General features: G+C 39.6%; 1 protein-coding gene and 1 long non-coding RNA gene across 2 annotated transcripts in view; one reads left to right on the top strand and one right to left on the bottom strand.

Annotated features, from left to right (window-relative positions):
* The window catches only part of pdlim2 (PDZ and LIM domain 2 (mystique)), a 102,821-nt gene that overhangs the window by 60,820 nt on the left and 22,297 nt on the right, over positions 1–19,704 (bottom strand). Inside the window, exon 2 of the mRNA XM_067414641.1 lies at positions 13,200–13,331. Coding sequence (XP_067270742.1) covers positions 13,200–13,295 — 96 coding nt within the window. The 5' untranslated portion in view covers positions 13,296–13,331. The remainder of the gene's footprint in view (positions 1–13,199; positions 13,332–19,704) is intronic.
* Positions 1,255–5,139, top strand: LOC137038091 (uncharacterized). Its single transcript, XR_010897371.1, has 4 exons — positions 1,255–1,577; positions 1,804–1,843; positions 3,072–3,164; positions 4,356–5,139. It is a non-coding gene; the product is annotated as an uncharacterized lncRNA (long non-coding RNA).

Genomic DNA, 19,704 nt, shown 5'->3' with positions numbered 1-19,704 from the left:
GACAAAAACATTCAACCAGTTAGAACTCTTTAAGCCATTAAGTTGGTGTCAACAGAGGTATTCCATAATATATAAAAACAATATTAATTAAAAAAAATTATATATGAAATACATTTTTCCCAAATCTGCTCAATTATACTAAGCTAACAATGTAACTTGCCAATATTGAAAAAGTGGAATTAATTATTAGTCCTTTTTCTTTAATGTGTATATTTTTTACTCGTTTTACAGTGTGCAAATTTGTATTGCTAAAAAATTATGGCTTACAAATATGATTGTTTTCTGAACACTCTCTTGACTCAATAATGCAGTCAGAGTGGCCAAACAAACGGAGCAATGTTTTAAATTGTGCCACAGATTCTCACATTTTTACGATATCAACCAACCAAATGGGCCTACTTATAGTGGTGTTATAGTTGGCAGAAATCCTAAACACAACTATACAAGGACTGCTGTTAGTTAAGCAAAGCTTAGAATCCCCTCAAGACTCAGTCAATAAGGCCACAACCTCATTAGTAGGAGAAGAGGAAAGCAACACCTCAGCCTGATTCCAAACACTCAAACAGCATGGCAGAGACGCCTTGCAGACTGCCAGTCAGCTGTTGTTGTTGATGTTAGCTGAAAGCAGAGGGGCAGAGGTGCCATGTCTGAGGGCCTGCTCGAGTGCCAATTAACTGTTGCTACAGAGACGGACAATGAAGCGCAGCTTATGTAATCAGAGTATGCCTCGTTTCACATGGCGCCTCAATATACACTGATCAGGCACAACATTATGACTGTTAAAATATTGACCTGTCCTAATATTGTGTTTATCTCACTTTTGCTGCTAAATCAGCCCTGAACTGTCGAGGCATGGACTCCACTCGACCCCTGAAGGTGTGCTGCAGTGTCTGGTACCAAGATGTTAGCAGTAGATCCTTTAAGTCCTGTAAGTTGTGAGGTGGGGCCTCCATGGATTGGACTTGTTTGTTCAGCACATCCCACAGATGCTCGATTGGATTGAGATCTGGGGAATTTGGAGGCCAAGTCAACACGGCAAACATATTGTGCCCCGCAAAAATTCCTGAGACATTTTTGCTTTGTAGCAGGGCAGATCATCCTGCTGAATCCAAAGCCACTAGGGAATAGCGTTTCCATTAAAGGGTGTACATGGTCTGCAACACTGCTTAGGTAGGTGGCACATGTCAAAGTAACATCCACATGGATCGCAGGACCCAATGATTCCCAGAAGAACATTGTCCAACACTGTTAGCAATTTCTGTAAATTTCACAGTAATTAACTGTAAAATGAACTGTATTTTACTGTAAGACAGTTATACAGTATGTTACTGTATTTTAAAGTTGCATTGTGGGAAATTTCCCACTGGCACCACTAAAATACAGTATTTTTAATTTACTGTAAATCAAAATACAGTATTAAAAAATGAGCGCGAAACCTGACCAATCACAGAACGGCTTGCTTGGCGAGAGAAAAATGAGCGCGAAACCTGACCAATCACAGAAAGGCTTTTATTTCCGCTTGGAGAAGGAAGAAAAAAGAAGACAGGCACAGATGCAAGAACATGTCAGCTGCAAAGGTTTGTGCAAATATTCTTACTTATTCTTTGTATATTTTATATTTGTAGTTTAACAAAAAAAGAAGAAAAAAACGCAACCTCACATACATAACGTTACTGTGTGGAGAGACTGTGAGAGCTCAGAGAGCTCTCTTGTGGAGAGCTCAGAGAGCTCTCATTCCAAATATTAATATTTCCTTTTTTTATTTCCTTTTTATGGACGTTTCACCATCAAAATATGGATAAGCTGGTCTCTGTCTTAGGTTTGACGACCACATTATGAGCAGGTGAGTGTTCACGTGAAAAAACGAGCTTTTGTGGGTTTAACGTTAGTTTAAAATCAGTGATTTACCCCCGCTAAGTTACACAATCGTCTGCCGATAACCTATTACGTACCCCATATAAATGTTCAGCATGCACTTATTGTTAGAATAAAACACGCAATGTTTGTATGCAAGCACTGTGGCGTCTTATTTGCCTTTATTAATTATGCCAAAGGGCACAAAAACATGGCGAACTTCAGGTTTGCGTGTGGAGTTCGTTCCTGAATCCCCGTGCACGTGCCAAAGCCTCTCCGCACTTCAGTCACACATGTAAGTTACTGCAAACACAGAAAGGCCATGGATCACATAACGAACAGATCGGAACAGCACGATCTGATTTCTAGATTCAGTGTTGAAGGCTGTACACTGTACAGTGTCGACCAAATGGGCCAGTCTTTGTCCACACGAAGCCAGAGCTTTTCGTATCTGATCTTTTTTCCCCCCCTCGTTTCTTCATATCTAAGATTGTACATTCGAGATGCGCGCGCTCTCTCTCTCTCTCTCTCTCTCTCTCTCTCTCTCTCTCTCTCTCTCTCTCTCTCTCTCTCTCTCTCTCTCTCTCTCTCTCTCTCTCTCTCTATATATATATTTGTTAATGTCAATGTCAGATTTCTGGCTCTAAAAAGTATTTATAGTAGTTATAATTTATCATTTTCATTAAAAGAGATTAATATACTGATGTATGTATTAACTATTAATAATAGTTAAAATTAATTAAACATTTAAATGGATAGCAGCAATAATATATTTTGTCAGCACCTCTAGTAAATTTCATATTATTTATAATTGTTGTTTATAATTGTTATAATTGCATAACCATGGGAGAAATGTGAACTCTATTTGTAACAAAAAAAGATTGTCAATTTATTCAGAATCATGTAGTTCTAGGATAGTTTTTTAAAAGCAAACATGTTGCTTTATTCGTAGCATGTTCATTATTCATCCATGTTTAATATTCTGTTTAACATCTCCTTAATAAGTTTTGAATAACAAGGGTAACTAAATGATGATAATCATTTTTGAATAACAAAGGTAGGCCTAAGTAAATTATGATTGTCAGTTTTGGGTAAACTATCCTTTTAAACTAATAACAAAAGCTCCATCTACATACTGCCACTGACACCAAAATAAAATGTGAAATGTTTTTCAGAAGTTAAACACTACATTTATCAATTTATTATTATTATTTTAGGGGATTCAGTTCTACACAGAAAAATGCATTGATGCTGGCAATTGAAACAACGAGTACCAAGTGGAAGCAACCAATACTTTGGAGTTTTCAGAGGTAAGTACATCTTGCAGTATGCTATAATATTAAACATCAAAGGGATAGTCCAACCAAATGCAATCCAAATGAAAATGAAAGTTCTGTCATCACTTACTACTTCAGTGAAACACAAAAGAAGATATTTTGAAGATGTTTACATATAATATTTTGAAGTGATGAAAACTTTCATATTTGGGTGGGCTATCCCTTTTAAAGTCACAATATCTATGTTGTATAGAATATTCAAAAACCAGTAGAACAATGTTATGCATTTTGTAGATTTGTGTACTTACTAGTGTTGTCAAAAGTACCAACTACAAAATCAAGTTGGTATTGAAATTAAAAAAATGTGACTATACTAGCATTCACTCCAATCACAGATATACTACGAGCATGTGAACACTATGGTGAATCAGAGGTGTTTAAGAATCCGTTCAGAAATGCAAATATTATCAAATTTTTTGAATTTCAGTACCGACTTGGTACCTCAGTTGGTACTTTTGACAACAGTAGTAATTGCATTCATTTTTTATTATATAAAATATATATGAACAAACTTTTACATCTTTAATAAGGTTAAGGCTTCTTTTGAGCTGTTATAAGCTGTTTGAATAGTTATCAAGGAGCTCTAAAGACCGGTTACACTCACTACGTGAATGAATCACGTTTGTGCCGAAGACTCATGGTATATGAATGTGAATCAATGCAATGTAGAAACTCAAAAACTAAAACAAACATTCACCTTCAATCCACGATCCATAATGTATTCTGCAATCTCAGTGTTTCAGTCTGTGTTTCTTATCTTAATAGAGTTAAATGAATAGTTCATCCAAAAATGAAACTTCTGTTATTAACTCACCCTCATGTTGTTCCAAACTTTAACAAATTAAGATGTTTTTAATCTCATAATTTTTGTCCATCCACTGAATGTCCACTTAACCAAAATATACCGTTTCAAAAAGTGCATATGGATTCAAATCATATGGATTACTTTAACATTGTCTTTATGCACTTGATGCTAAAAAACTTTGGTTGACTGGATAGACAAAAATAAAGAGAGAGAGAGAGAATGAGAGATTAATTTATTTTTATTCTGAAAATGAACCAGTCTAATGGGTTTGAAACAACATAAGTGTGAGTAAATGACACCAATGTTTAAAATGTTTTTACACATCAAATGATCTTACAAATTCTTTCTTTTATGTAAAGGTCCACTGTGAGGATTAACCCTGACAACAGCAAGTGCTCCTCAAAGTTCCAGGTCAGCAAAAGAAGTGGAAAGATAGTAGCCTGACAAGCCAGACCCACATCAAGATGTTTGGTCTGGAAACTCACCATAGACAGGGCTCAATCCGAGGGGCGGATAAACGGTTGTCTTTCAAACTCCCTCTGCACGCCATAGGATAGCGCTACACCAACCAGAGCAACGTGAAGTGGAGCTAGTTGATATATTAAACTTTCGCCGTATCCGGTCGGCAAAACACCGAACACATCTTCTCTTTTTAAGAATGACTTCAGTGTCGTTCTTTGTTCTTTTCTCAGAGGAAAGCTTAACTCCAAGTCTTCCAGAGTCGCGGTCAAAGCTGATTCAACAGACCGCCGTTCGACAGTTTCTGTGTTTACTAGAAGCACGCAAGCGCAACTCTGCCGTCATTATGTTAAGCCCCGCCCACTGACTCTATACACGATGTGATTGGTATCTTGTATTTTTTTGCAATTACCTTTTTTATTTTTAACTCCGTGGCGGAAACAAGCTTCCATAACTAAGCAAAAACTTTTTTCTTAAATGTTGTTTCCTGTTTTTTTCTTCTTCTGTTATTATTAATCTTTGTCTTCTTGTTCTGGTTTATTATTATTTGTAGACTTTTTTTGCTTTCTTTTTTTTACTGTACAGCCCTTTTGAATTTGTAAGTTTTTATGACTGAATCTGTTCATAAATAGTCTTAAAAATGTTATGTTTAAAAGTTGCTGCAGGCTTTCACAAAACAAAGTTTTACAACTGAATGATTAAAAACAAAATTTAAAAAAAATTAAGCAGTTGTCATTGCTTCTTTTTATTGTTATTTATGATGACCTGTTGAAATATAGTAATTGGCAATTTGTACAGTTTTACAGTAAAGAAAAAGTGGGAAATGATTTACAGTAAATTAATAAAATTACTGTAAGTTTCACAGTAAAAAATATATGGTACTGTAAAACAAATTACAGTAAGATAAACTGTACTGTATATAGTAATACAGTATTTTTACTGTAAGTTAGTTTACAGTAAGTTACTGGCAACCAGCTGCCAGTAAGTTACTGTAATTTCTACAGGAAATTTTTTACAGTGAAAGCATCAAACTGCCTCCACCGGCTTGCCTTCTTCACATAGTGCATTCTGGTGCCATGTGTAGGACAAACCAGGTAAACGATGCACATGCAACCGGCCATCCACGTGATGTAAAAAAAAAACACATGATTCAGACCAGGCCACCTTCTTCCATTGTTCCAATGTCCAGTTATGATGCTCATGTGCCCAGTGTTGGTGCTTTCGGCGGTGGACCAAGCACCCATGGGCACCCTGACTTTGCTTGACAACATTATTAAACAGCTTATGTTTTTCTTAAATCATGTTGCCATTTTCAGACAGCTACCGTCTAACAATCAGTATCCTTGGAAACGCTTTGAACAACTCAGAACTTCAGTGGTGAAAGTCATAGTTCATCATAACATAATAGACCTGCTATATTGCCTAATCTACAAGATTTTTCATACCAACAGTCTCCTGAGTCTCCAATGCTTTAGAGCTGTTATAGTTAATGATGTCAATGTCATTTTCACTGCAAGTTATCTTTACTTTTACTCAAGTATAATTTTCAGGTACTCTTTACACCTCTGGAATATACTTACCCTCTGTGTATGATGGCGAAAAAAGACCTGAGAAACAGATTACCCTCATATCTAACTGTAGAATTCAAATTATGTAATGACTGTCAGTGGTGTTAAGTATTTTTATAGGAATATCTCGGTCAGTGCTCGACATTAACGCTTGTCCGGGACAAGTGGATTTTTTTGAAGGGGCAAGTGAAAGATAATTTTACTTGCTCGTCCGGACAAGTATCCTGATTAAAATGCCAATAACAAAAAATAACTAGGGGATCACCAAAATCCAAGAATGATTCTGCATTAAATCAGTGTAAGTGGCGATTGATAGTGGATAATATAATGTACTAACAGTACTGACGGTTGAGCTGCTGATGCTCGCGCAGGCACTCGAGGAGAAAACTCAACAAATGAGCACTGCTCACACAGAGAAACTGCTGTAAATATTCAAAATGTGGAGTTTTTATATTTATAACATATGATACAGTTAATCAGTCACACGACCATGACTGCTGAATACCATCACGATTGAAAATGTAACAATGTGACCACAAACAATTAACATCACGGCACTTACATTTTAGATCCAATATTGACTGTTTTTGTTATATTTCACAGCGAAAAAACATTCCAAACAAAAATCACAGCAGAACCATAATGCATCTCACATCAACAGTGTGTTACTTAATGATTCAGCTTTGAATGGATCGTTTGAGTCAAAGATTCAATGAACCATTTCTAAAAGACTGCCTTATTCTTGAATGAATCAGCCGTTTAAACAAATCAACTCAACGTCTTCTCTTAATGAGTGAGTAATTCACCTGCCACCACCTACTGACAGTTTAGTTTCATGTTTAAACATTCTTGCCAACATTTCTTATTTGTAAATTCAAAAAATATTTAAAACAATCTCATAACATTATTTAATGCAATTAAATTTTTCTGCGTAAATTATTTAATTTGATAGGTAAAAGCCCTATAGTGTCTTATTCTAATTTAATTTATTGATCAAATGTAAGAATAAAACATTAAGCATAGCCTATATTTAATAAGATTAGGGGAAAAATGTCCTTTATAAAAGTAAAAAATATCCCAAATATGCAGATTTAAATATATCAAAGCTAAATGAGAATATTTCTTTAGAATAAATTATATTTACCACAAAAAAAAAGTGAATGACAGAATACTTGTCCGAAGGACAAGCACATGAACAGGGTTAAAGTTGTTGAGCCCTGTAGGTCAATTGGTAGTTTTTAGGAGATTCAGGAGATTTCTGAGGTTTGTCTTAAGCAACCCAAATTGCAACAGTGTTAAAACATGTATGTGAAAACGTCTCGGTTATGTATGTAACCCTCGTTCCCTGAAGGAGGGAACGGAGACGTACGTCGGACTTAGACCGACGAATTGGGATCACTTCTGGGAGCCCCTATCAGCTTCGAGATATAGAAAACGGGTCAATGAACATTGGCATGCGTGCTTTGCATGTCGCACCCCGCCCCGCTGCGCGGGTATAAAGCGGAAGCGATTGCCACGCACTGTTGTTTTTCACTGAGGAGCTGAACCCGTGGCTCAAACTGCAGTGATGGTACAACAACTGTGGCGACGGGACGTACGTCTCCGTTCCCTCCTTCAGGGAACGAGGGTTACATACGTAACCGAGACGTTCCCTTTCAGTCGGTCACATTCGATGTACGTCGGACTTAGACCACCGAATTGGGATCCCTATGGAAAACGCCATAGTTACTACCACTTCCAGCGCCCTGCGGGAGTCCCTTGGACCCCGTCTTAACAGGCGGGGAATTTCCTGCAGGGAGAGTCTCACTGCCACCCCACAAGACCCAATCAGTAGACTATTGGATAACGCTGGGAAAGCGTCCCCTGGAGGCCGCTGCGGAAGCCACACTCCCCCAAAGGAGATAACGTGTGGAAATTACACGTATGGACTGGCCGTGGGAAGTGCTACATATGGGAGTCCCAGGGGTGGCCCCGGCCCTGCTGGGCAGACAGAGAAAAAAAGCTCGGACAGGACAGAGAAAAGCCAAGGCCGGGTCTGCCTCCTCCGAAGGCAGCTCTTGCAGGCTCACCACCTGGTCCCGGAAGGGAGTGGTGGGAAACTTGGGCACGTATCCAGGCCGGGGTCTCAGGATTACGTGAGAGTTGTCCGGCCCGATTCGTCAACCGAAAATGTCTGCAGGTCCCCTACCCTCTTGATAGAGGCCAATGCCGTCAGGAGCACTGTCTTTAGAAACAGAATTTTTAACTCCACTGAATGCAAAGGCTCAAAGGGAGGTCTCTGAAGTGCACTGAGCACCAGAGACAGCTCCCAAGAGGGTATAGAGGGGGGACGAGGCGGATTTAATCTCCTCGCGACCCTCAGGAACCTAACGATCAGGTTTTGCTTCCCCAAAGACTTACCTTCTACTAGTTCATGATGGGCAACGATTGCGGCCACATACACCTTGAGGGTGGAGGGAGACAGCCTTCTCTCCAACCCGTCTTGTAGGAAGAAAAGCACGGCCCTGACCGAACATCTTTGGGGGTCTTTTCGATGAAAAGAGCACCAGTCGACGAACAGGTTCCACTTCAACGCATAGAGGTGCCTCATAGGGGAAGCTCTAGTGGAAGTGATGGTGTCTGCCACAGCCTGTGGCAGGCCACCTAGAACCTCCGCGTTCCGTCCAGGGACCAGACATGGAGTTTCCAGAGGTCTGGACACGGGTGCCAGAGGGTGCCCTATCTCTGAGTCAGGAGGTCCTTCCTCAGAGGAATGGGCCAAGGAGGTGCTGTCGCAAGGAGCACTAGTTCCGGGAACCATGTCCTGTTGGGCCAGTATGGCGACACCAACAGGACCTGCTCCTCGTCCTCCCTGACCTTGCACAGTGTCTGTGCAAGAAGGCTCACTGGGGGAAACGCATATTTGCTTAGGCCCCGGGGCCAGCTGTGGGCCAGCGCATCCGTGCCGATGGTCCCCTCGGTCAGGGAATAAAACAACTGGCAATGGGCCGTGTCCAGGGCAGCAAACAGGTCTACCATAGCGGCCCCCGAAATGATCCCAAATCAGCTGGACAACCTGGGGATGTCTCCACTCTCCCGGAAGCACTGGCTACCGTGAGGGCTCGTCGGCCGCACAATTGAGCCGGCCCGGAAAGTGAGTGGCTCGAAGTGACCTCAGATACTTCAGACTCCATAACAGGAGGTGGCGGGCGAGATGTGACACACGACGGGAGCGTAGTACACCCTGTTTGTTGATGTACGCTACAACCGCAGTGCTTTCCATATGGACCAGAACATGCTTGCCCTGGATCGCCGCGCTGACGTGGCTCAGGTTAAGAAGAACTGCTAACAACTCTAGGCGGTTGATGTGCCACTGCAGTTGAGGCCCCGTCCACAGACCTGAAACTGCAAGCCCGTTGTACGTGGCACCCCAGCCGGTGGATGAGGCATTCGTGGAGACAAACGGATGCCTGGATACCCGTTCTAGGGGCACCCCCGCCCGTAGAAACACAGGGTCCGACCACTGGTTGAAGGTTTGGCGGCACCTCGGTGTAACTAAGACACGGAGGGATCTCGGCCGTGTAGCCAGTGTTGAAGCGGCCTCATATGGAACACCCTGAGCGGCGTGACCGCCGCTCCAAATGCCATATGCCCTAGGAGCCTCTGAAATTGTTTCAGTGGGACCGCCGTCCTGCATTTGAACGAATTCAAGCAGTTCAACACCGACTGGACGCACTCCTCGGTGAGAACCGCAGGTCCAAGATCGGCCGTGACCCGCCGCTTTTCTTGGGTACAACGAAGTACGGGCTGTAAAAGTCGGGGACGCCGGGCGAACTGAATTGCACAGCCGAGTCTGATGGTGCGGATGAGCCAGCGGGACGGGCTGGGTAGCGCTAGCCCGGCTTCCAGCAACTGCACCCACAGGACTAACGCCACCACAGACGTACCCGCTGCGGGGCAGCCCAGCGGCATGCAGGGACCCGACCCGGACAGCACAGAGGCTAGAAGGTTCAGGACGTGGTGGAGGGTTCCACTCAAGCCCGACCTTTTTAGCGGCCCGGGAAAGCATAGTGGTCAACTCCGGTTCCAACTCGATCGTTGCTACTCTCCAAGAGGGAGGGAGTACAGCCGAATCTTCATCCCCAGAGGACTGAAACTCCCCCTCCGATGCAGCGATCGACATCTGCTTGTCCGCGGGTGCCCCAAAAGACACCGAAAGCCGCGCATGTGGGAGGCCAATGGGGTCATCCGGAAGCACCACCGGTTGCGGCGCTTATGAGGGATTAGGGTCCCGCGGAGGCTCACTCGACGGGTTTCCCCTAAACATGATCCTCAGGTCACCCCGGCCATCCGTCAAAGTAGGTCTATTCTGCTGGGCAGGAATAGACCTAAATCGAGCTATGGGTAGGGGGACTCCACCTTCCCGAAGGTAGGCGAGTCTCGACCTAAGCGCTGGGATAGTCATGTTCCCGCAGTGAGAACACGAGCTATCCAGAAACGCCGCCTCAGCGTGCTCTAAGCCCAGGCACGTGATACAGCGCTTGTGACCGTCAGCGGGCAACAGGGAACGACCGCATCCAGAAACGCACGGGTGGAAAGACATCCTGAAAAGGACGGCACGTCACCCGTGTAGCTTTGTGAGGAAAATTTGCTCTTTTAGGTGTTGAAGCACCCAGGGATCGACCACAGAGGAATAACAGGTTTTGTGTGCAGCCTGTTTTCTGCTCTCACCAGAAAAAGGAACACGCCCACCGAACCAACTGTGTGTGGTGTGTGTGTGTGTGTGTGTGTGTGTAGTGCAATTTGCTCAGTTTCTCAGTTTGCTGTGAAAACAGCAGCTCTCTCAGCAGCAGTGAGATCGCGGTCGCGCTGTCTTGTGCCGTCTGGCCAACACAAGAGCAATTTCCCCCGGCACACGCTTTCTCTCTCTCTCTCGCTAGATAGAAGGCAGTCAGATGTAGGCATGTGCCGATATCAATTTTTCATGTTGCGATTAATTGCTGAATTGCTTTTATCAAGATATACGATATTATCACGATATTGAAATAAGTTGCAAAAAAAAGTGTTGCCATAGCATAACAACTACATTAAGAACTATTTTTGTAATAACAAAATTAACTGAATGTTTAAATACAATAATGCACCAAAAATATATACAGCTCTAGGAAAAAAAATTAAGAGAAAATCAGTGTTAAGTGGTCTCTTGATTTTTTTTTTGTTGTAAAAGTACAATTTTCAAACAGATTAAAGTGCAAAAGAATTAGGCTATAAAGAACAACAGGTAGGGTTACAAATTACAATAAGGTCTCATTATTTAATGCATTAACTAAGATTGAGCAATAGCTACATTTGTTACAGAAAGTATAATTTTTTTGTTAATGTTAGTTAAGAAATACTGATCATTGTTAGTTTTATCTTAGGTCCATTAAAAAAGTTATTTTGATTTGAATGTTAATAAACAGTAACTAAGATATTAACATTACTTAGAATAATTAATTCTTTATAAGTATTTTTCATTGTCAGTTTGGTAATAATAAATTAACATGTTAACTAATGAAGTCGTATGTCTCAAAGTTTTACTGAACAATAACAAATAATTAGAACAGTTCTAATCATTACAACAGGGCATGTTGTAGTCCACATTAAAACATAAAAATGTTTAAGTTTGAAATTAAATAGCCTATTAAGTCTTTAATTATTAAGTATTTGGTGCTGTGATGAACAACATTGAGATTACAAAAAAACGAATGGCTGTTTTAAAAACGTTTCCGGCATAACCGGTGCATTCTGCCGTTCATCAGCGCCCTCTGCTGTCAGCGGCACTTCAGCAGCGCGTCTCCTTCACTCGTTCATGTGCTTCTCATTTACACCTGAGCTCGTGTCCCTTTGACGCAGAATACAGTGGAGTTGAGCATTTATACGGTTGATGGGCAAAGTATTCTTGAGTGCATTATAAAAAATTATTAATTGTTAATAAATTATTATTTACGATATTTTAAAGTGCCCACGATAACAATATCGTGCATATTCATTATCGTGATAAATCGCATTATCGACCGAAACATTGCATTAGTACCGAAAATCGGCACGTCTAGTCGAACGTGACCGACTGAAAGGGAACTTAAGGAATCACGGAGAACCAGAAAGGGTTAGATTAGACAAAAACAATGTAAAAGAGGGGAGTACAAGATTTGTGCCCATGCCAAACTCCTGCCACTACACTCTGACCTGTGTCTCCAAGAGGCTCTTTGGAGCCCTCTTAAAAAAAACCCGTGCTGTTCTGTTCTGTGTTTCTTACAACCCCTCTTAATACCAAAGGTCTCCTGCACTGCATGGACACTGTTAGGCTCTCATTTTCTTCCCATATTGACTGTTGAGGGCACAACACAGCCCTAGAGGACTGAGACAGTTAAATCTTTAAAGGGATAGGGTTAAAGTGGGTTGGGAATAATAATGAGAAACAATAAGGATAATGAGAGGCACAAATGTTTAAAAAGTCTCAGTGTTTTTAAGTGGTTTAAATTTAAACCCAATGGTATTCTGGATTACAGTGCAGATGTTACCAGGGTCTGAATGGAAAGGTTCCATTAGCTGCCTTTAATTAGAAACACTGTGGCGTATTTTTGGAACACAACATGGAATTAGTTTTTGTAAAAATGAACTTTTTTTCTAGTTGAGAGGAACTGTTTTGGTTCAATTTGAAAATTGTCTCAAAGCCCATGAAAAACAAAATAAATGGGTTCCAGACTAGGTGGCAGAAGAACAGCAGAACTTCTCGAATGAAAAACAGTCTTTCAAAAATGCCCGAGTGTTAAAGGCTTGAATGCAAAAAAAAGTAGATTGATAAACCTGTTACTCAGATCCACGTAAAAGTGTGAAACCAATGTAGTACAAAATATTTTCTATTATTCTAAAAAGAGAATGGAGAATACCTGTAAGGAAAAAGGAGGACAAAAACAATAGCTTGACCATCCGCAAAGCAATACAAAAACCAGGAACTTCCTCTTGAATTATCCAGTTCTTGTTAAGTTGAAGTAGTCAAGGAGACAGTGCAAAACAGATAGACACCAGTGAATAACTCGAAAAGTAAGACATTATATTAAGTGATTAGGTATGAGAGTTAATGTCCTTGGTTTTTACATTAGTGATCAAGGTAATGAACTATGTTCTGGACTGGTTAACAGGGAGGAAAATTACCTTGGAAACAGTTATGGCCTTCTTGAAGTCTCGCCCGCCAGATATTCTGAATCCCCAGGGGGACGGGCCAATTAGATTCACTGTAAATGGCATCATGTGACCAGAGGCTGCTACCCAATGCTCTCAGGATTTCTGTGGGATGATTAAAAAAAAAAAAGGAGTGTGAGAAGAGAAAGGCAAAAAAAAAAAAAAAAAGCTGCTAAACCGACAGATGCAGAGACTCAGTCAGGTTTAATTTGACATCAAGCTGAAATGCCACAGATGCATATCATAGTTTCCACAACTCTGAGCCCCTGGCTGCTGTTGAAAGGTAAACTGCCTTCACCTGTTCTTCAGAACAGCTTTCATCCCATTCCACATGACTGCAGCTCAAATCCACCGACACTGTAGTAACCAAGAATCATAGAAAGGTGCCACATGACTGACATTCCTGGAGTGTGTTGTTAAAGATGTAGCACCCATAAAGAGAATGTGAAAGCACTCTAGAGTCAGTTTAGGTTTATTAACTCAAAAAAATTATATTTGCCATGTTTAATAATCTCTCCTAATAATCCGATTGTGATCGGACTAGTAGCATAACTAGAATTAAAAATAAATAAATAAAATAATAATCACATGTAGCCACTTCAATCGGAATGAATTGGCCAGATCTGATTAAAATTTCATTCGGATTGTACGGGGTGGTTTATTCCTTTTGCAATCCCATCAAGACTCCGCTGGCCGCTCTTCAATATGCAATGGACTACTTGCACTTGCACAGGGTTGCAAACCTAAGTGCAAAAAAAGGAAGTTCTCTTCACAAAGCTCAGTGCAAGACTGCAAATTGAGTTTGAAAGGGTTTCAGAGGCACTGAAAATTTCCAAAAAATCCTGGAAACTTTCCAGGATTTTGGCCACATTTTCAGCCCCTCTGCAACCCTACTTGAGTTTTGTGCAGAGAACTTCATTTAAAAGTATAATTGTTTTTTCCCCCTAATATTTAATGTTTGTGCATTTCTAAAAACATATTTAAAGCACTAAATCTCACAACATTATGTATGGAGTTATAAACTCGCAGTGTTCATGCATTCATGCCACCTCTGCTCTTCATTAAACAGTCAGTGTAAATACATCTAAATGTCCACTTCGGATGCAGCTTGTTTCCTCTTAAGTAGAGAAAGATGCTGATTTCAATACTGATTTCATTTGATTGGTAACAGTATTACTCGAAGTGAATTTATTGATAAAATGAAAGATTTTGACATGAAGGATAGGAAACAATTCCCCATTTAAAGCTTAAAAAATGCTCTGGAAATCAATTTAACACGGCAAGTTAGAGCTGACAGAATATTGCTTCAGATGAAAACAAAACACCACATAAAAATGAATGCATTACAGCTACTACAGGCTTTAAGACAGTGGTTTTTAATGCTGGAACTAGGGACCCTCCACTGCACATTTTGTATGTCTCACTTATCTGACACACTTAGTTGAGTTCATGAAGCTCACATGAGTCACACTTAATGAGCTGATAATAAGGAATAACAAAAGGACCCATGATTGAAAACCACAATTTTTAAAAAGATATTAAGAATTTTGTATGATCCCTTTAAAGATCCTGAAGACTCAGTAAAGCTTTGTCCTACAGCAGCCTTGTGGAAGTTCTCACCAAGGTGTTGATGAACTATTTACCTTACAGCTAAAACATGCCTGGACTCTCTGATGCACAGCTTCAAAACCCAAGACACATGACGTATGAGAACTGGATTTGTAATGACTGGATTTGTATGTGTGTGTGGGCTAAGCATATGGGTTCTGTAAAGTGATCTTTAATATTTGAGCTACCTTGTTTTTAGCGCAAGAGCAGATGCAGCCATTTGTAACAACGTTTCATGTTTTGTTTCACACTGGTTTGTAGTGCAAATAACTTATACTGCACATTGTTATTCTTCCGGTTATTTGCCTAGCAGCAAACGTCTCAGAAGTGCCGCACAGAAAATATCTCACTTCTGCGTTGCAAAATAAAGTGGATAGATTATAAATCTCAGATTAGGAATACACCGTAAAACTACTGTTTCCAGGCGTGGGCAGATTGTTTTCCCTCTGATCCTCGCCTGAGGGCTTATAGCCTTTATCTCTCCCTGTAGCTCTGCTTATTCACCCTGATTTGACCTTTGATAGTTTTGATATTCCTATACAACATTAAAAAGAATAATCAAAAGTCTCCAGTCATTAAAAGGGCCAGTCCATCTCTTGTATGTGCCACAAAGTCATAAATAAAAACAGCAATTTATTTCGGTTTTCTGATATTGTACATTAGGGGTTTTATGACAATTCTTTTAAATCACAAGTCATTTTATATCATGGTCATTTTTATCATTTTTTCATATTAAATACGTTTTTTTGTTGTTGTTTTTTGTTGTAATTGTTGGTGTTGTTTGTTTGTTTTTAAATATACAAGGTAATAAAAATTTTAAATTAAGGATGCATTATATAGCGGTACCATATGATTGTTGGCTGATATTACAGATTTTATTTTTAATTTATTGTTAATATCTATTTAACGTAATGCATTTATTCATTTATTTATTTAAACATTTAATTCATATTTAATTATTCATGCTCATTTATTTTTACATTTAGATTTCATTGAATGCTCACTTAAAATGTATAAACTTTTACTGCTAAATGTAATTTTAGCAGATCTCATTGAATATATTTTTTTCATACTGTACATTATGTTATGCCTAAATTTATTTATTATTATTATTATTTTTTTTTTATATATAGAAATGTATGAGAAATCAGAATATGATTTAATCAGCTATCTCATCAGCCATCATTTTAAAGAGGTTATGACATGAAAAAGAATTTGTCTTGATCTTTTTACATAAGAGGTCTTAGTAGCAATAAAACATCCCAAGTTTACACCTCTCTCTTATCCTCCTAATTATAAACAATGCATTTATCTAACCAAACTCCAGAAATGGCTTGTTTTGGATATTGTGGGATTTGTGACATCACTCTGGCAAATACATTTATATTTGCTAGGCTTGCTGCTGTAGTCACCGTTAGCGGTGATCAGCCAATTACACTTGGCCACCGCGGCCGTGTTTTTTATAGAAAAAATAATAATTTGTTGAGCTGGACAAAGCACACTCTAATCAGAAAATGAAAGCGTCTGCTCTGTAGCAGCAGCAGGAGTCAGATTTCACTTATCACATGACAAGTAAGGAGAGATAACTGACAGGACGATGGCGGAGGATTTGGAGCGTCAGCATCATTGACAAATATTTTATGTTATAAAATGTGTGGTCAGCAGCGCAGCTACACAGAGAAACAGAGAGCACATTCAAAAGCTCTTTCAATACCCAGCACAAGTGGATGGTTGCTTTTTAATGCTGTTATAGATTACATCTGAGGATTAAATGTTTGTTTGGAGAATTTGACAGATTGTTTGCAGAGAAACTTCTCTCAACAGATGAAGCAGTCAGCTGTATTGGATCTGACAGCAGCTATACATTGCAAGCCACAAGTGAACAGTTTCATAAACCTGTGTCTTTAAATGCAATAAAGACAATAGCAAGTGGGCATTGATACAGTTTCCTATAGTGACGTTAACATAACAGTGCAATGCTCTACAATGCGAGTAAACAGTCGCATATACAAGTAAATGTTCACTCTGGGTGACTAAATAATATCCATCATTAGCCATTGGCTAAATTCTTACATTTTACTCGCCTGTGTGTGTGTCTAAGTATAAGTTTGTTTAGCATCAATATATTTTCACTCGCTGAAAACTGAATGAGCGTGAGTTTCTCAGCTCAACTCGCCGTAGCTTTGCTGAGCGCATTTCTCACAAACAGACACGCGCGAGAGTCTTACATACCACGCAGAATCGACACGCTACATGTTAACAATATTCTTTGTTCTATTTTCCTGTCAAAATACCAGACTTAATTTAGAATTTCAGCTTTTAAGAATAAGCAGAAGATATGCCCATGGCAGAACTTACGCGGCAACGGCAATCTCATTGGCTGGCGCTGACCTTTTCCTGTCCCTGTTTTATGAACCCAGTAGCTCATTAATCCTTAGTGCATTGTATATTGTTATTAGTAGTAGTATTATCATATATTACTATTATCAATTTTTTTTTACAGAAGCACCAACAATATCTTACATTTTAGCATCACATTAAAGTAATAAAAATTATCTTAAATCTAGATAATGTTTTTCATAATTCATGCATGAAAGGGTTGCACCACCCCTGTCATAAGTTCAGTTAAATGACAAATATGCATTCATACATGCTTACCAACAGTTTTAGTTTTAATGACTAAAGTTCTATCATTAAGTATAATATAATATAAACATATCATAATATAAAAATATTAGTCTGGCAACTAAGCTAAAAAAAATGTACTACTGCCATTTTTTATTCTACTGCCAAGGTGTGCATAGAAGGTTGCGGTGGATGTTTACTGACAAGCTTCAAAGGAGCCACCCCTTAACAACTAATAATATTAGACAGAGGGTCAGAATGAGAGTTGAATATAATTGTTATATATATATATATATATATATATATATATATATATATATATATATATATATATATATATATATATATATATATATATATATATATATATATATATATATATATATATATATATATATATATATAGTTAGTTCAATTCATTTTTGACTACCAAAATCCGAGGAGTGCCTGCCTGCACGAAGGACTACTAGGCTAGCGATTTTGAAATTATGCGAGCCGTGATAATGGTTACAAACTAAGAGGCAATAGAACTACTTTAAAACATTGAAACACATTCCTGTATTGTTTTTACTCAATCTTGCATGTAAAGCAGTTATGATGACCATCAGCATAAATAAACTATCTATGCTGTAATGCAAATATTATAGCATAATCTCTACCATCTGATACTTTTCTACAGTCACGCAGCATAGAGTATCATACCACCCAGCCCTATTGCACATTTTAGCCCGGGGTTGAGACGTTTTTGAGTGCTAGCCAGCTTAGTTTTTTTCAGTGTGCAGACACAGTCTATTTCAGCACCGTTCTTTGACATTGGTTTGGTGTGTTCCGGGCTTTTACAGTACCAACTGTGTTTGGGAAGGACCGCATGGTTCATACAATCCTGAATATTATGTAATTAAAAGAGGAATTTAAAGAATTTGGACATGTAAACACTGTAGATAGGTCACTGTCTGTGTCACGCTGTCCAGAATTTAATATCAACAGGAGAAAGTGTGTGAAAGCTTGAAATTGGCTCCATTCAGAGGACAAACATAAACCCACTCCAAGTGTACAGTCTCCCCTACCCACCATGACCCATTTGGGGCTACGGATGTCGCTGCATTCTTGGAGAGTTTGGTCCAAGGGAATGCAAATCTACCCCATCATTAGCTCTCCAGGCAATTAGCAACCTTAACGATGCCTCTGTTCGGGAGGATCTCTCTTAATTACTGCGGCCTCCGGAGACTCTGGCTGCTCTGCGTTGTTATTGAGTTTATGTAATCGCAGAGGGGGCGGCAGCCACATTTCCCTCCTTCAGAACCTCAATTAGTCCAACATGTTAGTGAGGATCCTCGGCTGCTCTCATTAGCATCAGATGAACAGAACAGAACGTTACTAGATTCACACAGAATAAGTAAACTTAAGTAGTAAGGCATCCGATTTTAAATTGTAATATATACATTTATAAACTATATTACTATTTTTACTGTAATTTTAATCAAATACATAGTCTTGGTGAGCATAAAAGACTTCCTTCAAAAACATTAAAAACCAAATTGGCCTAAGAATCAACACCCAAAAATCTGAAGTCATGATCCTTAACAATGATCCCTCACCATCAGTACTATTAGAAGGACAGGCACTACCTGATACCGACCAATTTACATAATTGGGAAGTACAGTTTGAGAAGATGGTGGAGCTGGAGCAGACATTAAACTTTGTCTTTCAAAGGCATAGACTGTAAAAAAAAAAAAATGGATGTAGTGTCCGTGACGTCACTCATAGAATTCCAATAAGCCGTTCTGAAGCGTAAAATAGAGACGAGCTGGCGTCGCCATCTTCCGAGCGAGTCAATGCGTGTCACACCCAGATAACAGAAAATGGGCAAAAAGGTGGGACGTGAGCTGAGCTTAGGTGACGCAATGACTATAGACGGCGGATAAATGGCTATCCACCTGTCACTCAAAGTAACCACAGCCCTAAATTATGTAGAACATTAAGGCTTTAAATAACAAACGAATGAGTTATAAAAAAAATTCACCCCTTCACAGTTGTCATGAAGGTAAAAATTAGCCGTATAGGCCAAAACCACAATTTGTACCAGGCTGTAAAGTTGCGAATTTTAACATGGGGCTCAATGAGATTCTGCTCCCTTCTGGAGCATGTCCCTAGTGGCCAGTCGCTGAATTGCAGTTTACATTACTTCCATATTGGCTTCAAGAGAGATCGCAGAAGGTTGGCCCTTGGTAAAAGGCAAGAACT

Source organism: Pseudorasbora parva, chromosome 13, assembly GCF_024679245.1.
Source record: "Pseudorasbora parva isolate DD20220531a chromosome 13, ASM2467924v1, whole genome shotgun sequence".
Lineage (NCBI taxonomy): Eukaryota > Metazoa > Chordata > Actinopteri > Cypriniformes > Gobionidae > Pseudorasbora > Pseudorasbora parva.
Note: the sequence above shows the minus strand (reverse complement) of the source record. Positions and strands in the feature narration are given on the sequence as shown.